Source organism: Chironomus tepperi, unplaced genomic scaffold (genome assembly GCF_022539635.2).
Source record: "Chironomus tepperi strain 1889 unplaced genomic scaffold, CSIRO-AGI_Ctep_v1 contig_9, whole genome shotgun sequence".
Taxonomy (NCBI): Eukaryota; Metazoa; Arthropoda; class Insecta; order Diptera; family Chironomidae; genus Chironomus; species Chironomus tepperi.
The window spans coordinates 360,013-369,488 of record NW_027226131.1 but is presented as its reverse complement, the minus strand read 5'-3'; the positions used below and the strand labels follow the sequence as shown (position 1 = coordinate 369,488).

Sequence of the window (9,476 nt, the reverse complement as noted above, 5' to 3'; positions counted from 1 at the left end):
CAATTTGAAGTTATTCATGGTAGGAAATTCCTCAAGAAAAAAAATTTGTTTTTCATATCTTCTGGACTATAGGAGATATTTTATGCAGATATTACATAAACATGAAAAGGAAAAAGTTTTCCATAACCTTGTTAAGGAAGATGGGAAGCCAGAGTGTGGCCGTCTCAAATTCGAGTTTTTCGACATTAGATTATCGAAAAATTCGAACATTTCGAACTCAACTCATTTTAAAATATAAATTTACGTTACGAAGAAAAGTAAAAATAACGGTCAAAAAAAATTTGAATTTTAAAAAAATTAACGGTCGTTTTTGAGATCGCCACACTCTGTGGGAAGCAACGAAAGACATAGTCTGAGATGAGAATTATTTTTTAACAAGATTTTATTTCCATAAGAAAATATGAATTTATTTATCTATTCAGCAACTATCATCCTTAACCAACAAGAGTATTCACAATATTTCGTTTCTTTTTGTTACGTGTCCAGAATTATTTACTCACTATTGCCTTAATTTTGCCACCAAATTCATCCTTGTCTCTTCAATCTGAACATCATTATATGGACCTTTTACTATGCCATACCATTCATATTTATTTCCACATAATGAATGTCTTCTAAAAAATAATACAAGTAATGGTGAGTGAGTGCGAGAAGGAATGTGATCATTTGTTACTTTCTGTTGAGTATCATAAACTTTCATTTGTGACGAGGACAAGTATGCCGTCTATTATAAGGATGGAAGCCGGGGAGTGTGGATGGTTAGTTGTTTCTTTGGTTTAAGGATGGTTTTGCTGACTAAACATCAAGTAGGCAATGAAATTCCAAAATCAACAATTTGAATTTTTGAAAGTCATTAACAATTTTAATTTTAGAAAGCCGTTCAGAACTTGAATTTTTGAAAGTCGTTGACAAATTGTCAATAATTTGAATTTATGGAAGCTGTCAACAATTTGAATTTTTGAAAGCCGTTAACAATTTGAATTTTTGAAAGCAGTTAAAAATTTGAAATTTTGAAAGCTGTTAATAATTTGAATTTTTGAAAGCCGTTAGCAATTTGAATTCTTGAAAGCCGTTAACAATTTGAATTTTTGAAAGTCGTTAACAATTTGAATTTTTGAAACCCGTTAGCAATTTGTATTTTGGAAAGTCATTAAGAATTTAAATTTTTGGAAAGTCGTTTACAATTTGAATTTTTGACAAATTTCAACAATTTGAATTTTTAAAAGCCGTCAACAATTTGAATTTTTGAACTCCGTTAGCAATTTGAATTTTTGAAAGTCGTTAATTATTTGAATTTTTGAAAGGCGTTAGGAATTTGGATGTTTTGAATTTCCAAATCTGTTAAATTTTTGAATTTCCCACAATCAGTTAACAATTCAATCCATTCAATCTGTTTAAAAGAAGATGAAAAAAAAAAAAAAAATCAGCGGAAAGAAGAGCAAATGAAATGAAGAAGGCTAAAAGTTGGTGTCTTTTATGACATAATAAAAGATAAAATGTTATTGGCAGTTTGTGTTACAGAAGCTAAATGTACATTACACGTATAAGATGCAACGATTTGAACTCTCAACGTAAAGGTATTTATGGGCATTTATTGTCACAAGCAAATGGAAAGTTTATTTATGATTTAACATACATTTATATCATGAGATATTGTATAAGATGACCAGCATAAGAAAAGCAATTATTCTACTTTCTGCTGTCCTAAAGGATTTCTTGCTCTCTTTTCTTTTATTTGTGCAATAAATTTATTACTTTTTATGATATACAGTTAGTATATCATATCTACGTATTCATTTATTCTTCCTACTTTCATTTTATTGCCACTTTTTTTTTTGGTAAATTTATGGTAACCATTCACTATCATTCCTTCACTTACTTCCCACTAAAACCGAAATGGAATTGTTTTGTAAGCTTTCAGCATTAATATTGTATCAACATTCATCCATGACTATTGATGCAAATACAATACTGATTGATCAGGAAAACATGCAAGAAGACCATGAGAAATACAATAGATTGAAGGTTATCGAGGCCAAGGACTGTGAGTATTTCATAAAAATGAATAAAAAGCTTTATCCGATTAAAATTCTCATTCTGTTTTGTATGGAAAAGTTCTGCCTTTTTTTTCGCATAACATATCAAGCATCATTGGCAAGCTAAAAAGAGAAAATAGAGCATTTAGAAATATTAGAAGTTAGTTTTGATACTAAAATTTACAATGTTTACTGAAAAAAGTTAAAAAAATTGCAAGTTTTATTGTTTATGTTTGTTTTCGAGCACTTTTTTTTAGGTTATGTATTATTCTAGTGATCTGTTATATCACTTAACAAGTCATTGATCAACTTGAGAATTGTCAGAGTTGCTTGTTAAAATGAAATTGACGGAATTAGTGATTATTTGTTTACAAATGTTAAAGTTGACAATCCCCTAAACATGAAGCTGAAAGCAAAGTTGGCATTCCCCTAAACATGAAGCTGAAAGCAAAGTTGGCATTCCCCTAAACATGAAGCTGAAAGCAAAGTTGGCCATCCCCTAAAATTGAATTGGCGAAAACAAGGTTCAATAGTTGACAATCCCCTAAAGTTGAATGAGAGCAAAACAAATTTCAAAAGTTGTCAATTCCCTAAAGGGGTAAACAAAGTTTAAAAATTGACATTCCCTTAAAATCGAATGGGGGAAAAAAGGTTCAAAAGTTGACAATTCCCTAAAATTAAAAAAAATCAAAAGTTGACAATCCCCTAAAATTGAATCGAAGAAAACAAGGTTCAAAAGTTGACAATCCCCTAAAATTGAAAGGCAACAAAAGTTCAAAAGTTGACAATCCCCTAAAGATGAATGGGATAAAACAAAGTTCAAAGGTTGACAATCCTCTAACGTTGGAAGATGAAACAATGATCAAAAATTGACCATCCCCTTAATTTGTAGGGGATTGTCAACTTTATAATTTTAAGATTTTTTCATTATTTTGAACTTAAATTAAGCTATAAATAGACTGTGCATGCATTTTTCTAGTAAATTGCCTTGCAATACTTAAAGTACTGCCTTTCTCCTTACATTAAAGCAATGTAATAAGGAATAAAGATGCTGAATAAAGCCATGATTCAGATTTTTTGGTACGGCATTCTTCTATCCTTCTTTATTTCGCTTGAAAAGGCTGAATGGAAACAAAAATTCCTTGTGTATACGACTCCATAAACGTGGAAACAAAAAGATCCTATATCATTTATGTTACTGAATGGAAAGAATGGGAAAAAAGAAAAATCATTTTTTGGGTATAAGTAGTCACTCCTGTTACATATTTTTTAGCAAATTTATAGATTGATGGCATGACTGTACATAAAATTGATATATCTTTAGCAGAAAAAAAGGGTGCAATGATGTCTTCTTACTTTTTTTGGGTTTCCTTTTTCCGTACCTATCACAAATTGTGACATCTTCATCTAGCATCTTCACCGGATTAATTTAAAATAATTTTCTGAACATGTCGTCAGATAAAGAAATTTCACTTCTTGTTCCACAAAAAATCTATCCTTTTTTTCGACTTCTTTACTTCTGTAATACAAATATTTGGATTTGAAGATGAATAAGAAAGAATGAAAAAAATTGGGAATGACATCTTGTTACCTTTTTTTGATTTTCTTGTTAAAAACAAGTTTATTGACGTATGATGAAATTTTCAGGAAATGAAATCTTTGTTGTTGGGCTTTTGCCGGCTTTTTGTTCATGAGGATTTACAAATTATCAAGTTAAATAACCTTGAAAATTCCAAGTTTAACGGATTATTGAAATTCAAACGGCCTTTTTAGATTCGAATTTTCATTTTCAAAAATTTCAAATTTAAGTTTTGACTTAATTTTGAAATTCAAATTTTAACGAATTTTGAATTTTGTACAATTTTGAACAGTCGTTAAAAATTCAAATTTTGGCAAACTATTGAAATTCAAATTTTAAAAATTTAAATTTTAACAAAATTATGAAATTAAAATTTTTACGAATTTTTGAAATTAAAATTTTTACAACTTTTGAAAATTCAAATTTAACCCAACATTCAAATTTCAAATTTTAATGAATTTTGATAATTCAAATTTCGACAAACTGAGAATTTTAACCAAATTTAAGCATTCCAATTATTACAACTTTTGAAAATTCAAGTTTTAATGAGTTTCAAATTTTCAAAATTTAAATGAAAATTTTAAATGAACTTTAAAAATTCAAATTTAAACGAATATTAAAAACTCAAAATTTAAAAAAAACTTTTCAAATTTGAATTTTAACGAGTTTTAAAATTAAACGAAATTTCAAAAGTTTAATTTCAATGAGCATATGAGAGGAATTTGAATTTTCTATTTTTGACAAATTTGAATTTTCTAAAATTTGAAAATTCGAAATACAAATTTTATCAAACTTTCAAAACTCTAATTCTAACAAATTTTTGAAATTTGGAATTTCACATGTATTTTGACATTTAAATCTAAACAATCTTTGAATTTAACAGTCTTTTGAATTTTAACTTCCACTTTTTCTCAATTTTCATTAATTTTCATCCAAAAGTCAATAATTGCACAAACAAATAACAACTTTAATATCCCACTTCAACTTTCATCAGTATAATTTCCAACACATTAGATCTCATTAAACTTTCAAATAGTAAGCAGTGCTCACACATTCCAAACAATTGAGTAAATAATTCAAATATTGACATGTTCATGAACTTACGTCAATGTACCCATAATCGATGAAATGGCATCTGTTTGAGAACGTCAAATACCAAATCGTCCATGAAGAGATACGGTCAAATGATGTCTTAAAATCCCACATTAGACAAGAAGTCACAAAACTCGATTAAAAATAATTCAGTCAAGCAGTCTTTGTGTCATTTTCACCAACAAAACAAAACCAAAAATTTTGATCTTTTATGCCATTTTTATGCCTGCTGTCAGTGAACAATCCATATCAGAACGAGAGCTACAACTGAATGAGAAATGATAAGCGATGAAAGTAATGTGGGCTTTTATAGATTGAATATTTTTTTCTCCTTAATACGTACGTATATTTATGACATGACATGAGTAGACAAACAAGGAATTAGATAACGTTAACGATTGATAACACGTGACGTGAAATCAATATCAAGGTCGAAAATATAAAAAAATATAAAACTGCGAGGAGAAACAAACAGTGCGATAAACGATTTATGTGTTTCACTTAACAATCCAACGGATTTCGACTCTTATTTATATAGCTTACAATCTTAACTTTCATGCTATTTTATCTGTTGGTGAGTTTTGAACCAGTTTTATTGAGATGATGAGTTTTATTGTTTTTTGGATGTCGGAATGTCTAGTGATCTATTAAGTTTGAGATTTTTATGAACTAGTTGAAATTCAAACTTTAAAAATTAAAAAAATTTAACATTTAAATTACACAAACTAAAAAAACTACAGATTTGACTTTTGAAAATTAAATAACAAACGTTGAAATTTGAATGTCAAAAAAAGTTTAAAAAGTTTAAAATCGTTAAAATTTTATGTTTAAAAGTTTAAATACGTTAGAGTTTAAATTCTTTTAAAAAATGACAAAATTTTGAAATTTGAATTTCCAGAATAAAAAAGTTGAAATTTAAGTTTAAGAGAATTAAAAAAAATTTAAATTTTATAAACTATAAAGTTTTAATTTTAAAAAATGAGAAAAAGACAAATTTAAATTTAGAAAATCGATTGAAATTTTAATAAACAAAATCAATTAAATTCAAACTTTAAAAAGTGTCAAAACTTTGAAATTTAATTCCTGAAATAAATTTAAAAATCCATTCTTTAAATTTAATTTTCAAAATTGAAAGTTATTTCAAATTTAAGCTAATGAAATATGTTTAAATTTGAATTTTGAAATTGACAAATCTAAATATTCCGAATTTGAGGAATCATTGAAATTTATAATTTCTTAAATTTTGAAACTTAACAATCAATTTAAAGATTTAAATTTTAAATTTGTTGGATTTGATTTTAAAAAGTCGTTAAAAATTGAACCTTTAAAAATATGGTACCTTTTTGAATTTTCTTAATTCATTAAAACCATGGATTCGAATAGCAAAAATCCGTTAGAATTTTAAATTTCAAAAAGGATCAATAAAATTTGAATTTTGTAAAAAACCGTTAAAATACAAAATGTCTCCTACTGTTCAAATAATAAATTCATCACAACTTTAAACTAGCTACTTCAACTAGAAAATGCATTTCATGCATCTACTTAAGTGCTTGTCTTACAAAGAAAGAAAACTTTTTATCGCAAAGAAAAAATCAAGAAAACTTGAAGAAAAAAAAGTAAAAAAGTAGCAATAAGTGATGTGAGATAATCGTACACAATTGGATCATCATCATTGAATTTATGTGTTCAGTATTTGAGAATTTGCAGACATTGAGCATCAAATTGTCACATGAAGCTTACTATCGAGTATTTTTACACTTTTGTAGTATTCTTTATTGCTTTTTTTCTTAGAATTTTCATTAAAATGTCATTTCAGACTTTGTCGTAAATTGATGGGATTAAATTCAATTTAACGAAAAGCAGTAAATGAGTTTTTCGGTATCAAAGTTTATAGTTTAAATCAGTTTTGTTCTACTTTTTCCATTTGTCGTAAAACTTCTACTTTATGGCGTGAACATATGTTCATAATCCTTTTTTATATCCCCCTAGGGCAAAATATGTATCTGGAAATGAAAATACAATTCATTATAATTTTTTTTGATGGGAAAACACAAAAGAACCGCGGACGCATAGCTTGAGAGATGATTGACATCATAATCGATCCTATCTAAAGGATGAGGGTGTGTTCAGAAGTTGTGTAATGCATAAAATTACGGTTTTAGAATAAATCTACTTCCCTTCGCCTCTCTCTCGACTCTCTCTCGACTCTCTCTCGACTCTCTCTCGACTCTCCCCCAACTCTCTCTCGACTCTCTATCGACTACTACTCGACTACTACTCGACTCTCCCTCGACTCTCCCTCGACTCTCCCTCGACTCTCCCTCGACTCCCTCTCGACTCTCCCTCGACTCTCCCTCGACTCCCTCTCGACTCTCCCTCGACTCCCTCTCGACTCTCTCTCGACTCTCCCTCGGCTCTCCCTCGACTCTCCCTCGACTCTCCCTTGACTCTCACTCGGCCCTCTCTCGACACTCCCTTGACTCTCCCTCGACTCTCTCTCGACTCTATTTTGACTCTCCCTCGACTCTCCCTCGACTCTCTCTCGAGTCTGCCTCGACTCTCCCTCGACTCTCTCTCGAGTCTCCCTCGACTCTCTCTCGAGTCTCCCTCGACTCTCCCTCGACTCTCTCTCGAGTCTCCCTCGACTCTCTCTCGAGTCTCCCTCGAGTCTCCCTCGACTCTCCCTCGACTCTCTCTCGACTCTCTCTCGAGTCTCCCTCGACTTTTTCTCGACTCTCTCTCGACTTTTTCTCGAGTCTCCCTCGACTCTCTCTCGAGTCTCCCTCGAGTCTCCCTCGACTCTCCCTCGACTCTCTCTCGACTCTCTCTCGAGTCTCCCTCGACTCTCTCTCGACTCTCTCTCGAGTCTCCCTCGAGTCTCCCTCGACTCTCCCTCGACTCTCTCTCGAGTCTCCCTCGACTCTCTCTCGAGTCTCCCTCGACTCTCTCTCGAGTCTCCCTCGAGTCTCCCTCGACTCTCCCTCGACTCTCTCTTGACTCTCTCTCGAGTCTCCCTCGACTCTCTCTCGAGTCTCCCTCGACTCTCCCTCGACTCTCTCTCGAGTCTCCCTCGACTCTCTCTCGAGTCTCCCTCGAGTCTCCCTCGACTCTCCCTCGACTCTCCCTCGACTCTCCCTCGACTCTCTCTCGAGTCTCCCTCGAGTCTCCCTCGACTCTCCCTCGACTCTCCCTCGACTCTCCCTCGACTCTCTCTCGAGTCTCCCTCGACTTTTTCTCGACTCTCTCTCGACTTTTTCTCGAGTCTCCCTCGACTTTTTCTCGACTCTCTCTCGACTCTCTCTCGACTCTCTCTCGACTCTCTCTCGACTCTCCCCCAACTCTCTCTCGACTCTCTATCGACTACTACTCGACTACTACTCGACTCTCCCTCGACTCTCCCTCGACTCTCCCTCGACTCTCCCTCGACTCTCCCTCGACTCCCTCTCGACTCTCCCTCGACTCTCCCTCGACTCCCTCTCGACTCTCCCTCGACTCCCTCTCGACTCTCTCTCGACTCTCCCTCGGCTCTCCCTCGACTCTCCCTCGACTCTCCCTTGACTCTCACTCGGCCCTCTCTCGACACTCCCTTGACTCTCCCTCGACTCTCTCTCGACTCTATTTTGACTCTCCCTCGACTCTCCCTCGACTCTCTCTCGAGTCTGCCTCGACTCTCCCTCGACTCTCTCTCGAGTCTCCCTCGACTCTCTCTCGAGTCTCCCTCGACTCTCTCTCGAGTCTCCCTCGACTCTCCCTCGACTCTCTCTCGAGTCTCCCTCGACTCTCTCTCGAGTCTCCCTCGAGTCTCCCTCGACTCTCCCTCGACTCTCTCTCGACTCTCTCTCGAGTCTCCCTCGACTTTTTCTCGACTCTCTCTCGACTTTTTCTCGAGTCTCCCTCGACTCTCTCTCGAGTCTCCCTCGAGTCTCCCTCGACTCTCCCTCGACTCTCTCTCGACTCTCTCTCGAGTCTCCCTCGACTCTCTCTCGACTCTCTCTCGAGTCTCCCTCGAGTCTCCCTCGACTCTCCCTCGACTCTCTCTCGAGTCTCCCTCGAGTCTCCCTCGACTCTCCCTCGACTCTCCCTCGACTCTCTCTCGACTCTCTCTCGAGTCTCCCTCGACTCTCTCTCGAGTCTCCCTCGACTCTCCCTCGACTCTCTCTCGAGTCTCCCTCGACTCTCTCTCGAGTCTCCCTCGAGTCTCCCTCGACTCTCCCTCGACTCTCCCTCGACTCTCCCTCGACTCTCTCTCGAGTCTCCCTCGACTTTTTCTCGACTCTCTCTCGACTTTTTCTCGAGTCTCCCTCGACTTTTTCTCGACTCTCTCTCGACTCTCTCTCGACTCTCTCTCGACTCTCTCTCGACTCTCACTCGACTCTCTCCCTCGACTCTCTCTCGACTCTCACTCGACTCTCTCCCTCGACTCTCTCTCGACTCTCACTCGACTCTCACTCGACTCTCACCAAGGTGTACCTTGAAACATAAAAGGTTGCTCACCACTCCCCAAAGTGTTACCTAACACCCAAACTCTCCCTTTACACAACTTATTTATTGAAATTCTTCAGAGATTTTTGTTCATCTTATTATATTTTTTTGCATTTGATTGAGTAAAAGGATCAATTTGAGAAGATAAAACTTTTCGTCTATTCAACATGTTGGCCCTTCCTACCCCCTAAAGCCTTTCGGTTTTCTGAACAAGGCAGATTTAATCTTTTGCTAATTCAATTATCAAAGTTTAGTCATTTTGATGAGAAATCAATTTTAGTTCGATG

At 35.0% G+C, this 9,476-nt stretch overlaps 1 protein-coding gene and 1 long non-coding RNA gene across 7 annotated transcripts; both read right to left on the bottom strand.

Moving 5' to 3' along the window:
• Positions 1 to 364: 364 nt before the first annotated feature.
• On the bottom strand, positions 365 to 5,205 carry LOC139086081 (uncharacterized). Of its 6 annotated transcripts, XR_011543980.1 has the most exons (7): positions 4,720 to 5,205; positions 3,628 to 3,758; positions 3,393 to 3,555; positions 3,058 to 3,234; positions 1,880 to 2,159; positions 674 to 1,390; positions 365 to 614 (listed from the first exon to the last, which is right to left on the bottom strand). It is a non-coding gene; the product is annotated as an uncharacterized lncRNA (long non-coding RNA). The 6 variants fall into 6 exon arrangements; XR_011543976.1 differs by having other exon boundaries at positions 365 to 1,390; positions 4,720 to 5,030; XR_011543978.1 differs by lacking the exon at positions 674 to 1,390 and having other exon boundaries at positions 1,637 to 2,159; positions 4,720 to 5,024.
• Positions 5,206 to 6,692: 1,487 nt separating this feature from the next.
• LOC139085777 (protein enabled homolog) lies at positions 6,693 to 8,045 on the bottom strand (the record flags this gene model as incomplete). Its single annotated transcript, XM_070633926.1, has 3 exons — positions 6,693 to 6,710; positions 7,387 to 7,479; positions 7,959 to 8,045. Coding segments are annotated over 3 exons (198 nt in total), but the record flags the coding sequence as incomplete, so codon positions are not given.
• Between the last annotated feature and the right edge of the window lie 1,431 nt (positions 8,046 to 9,476).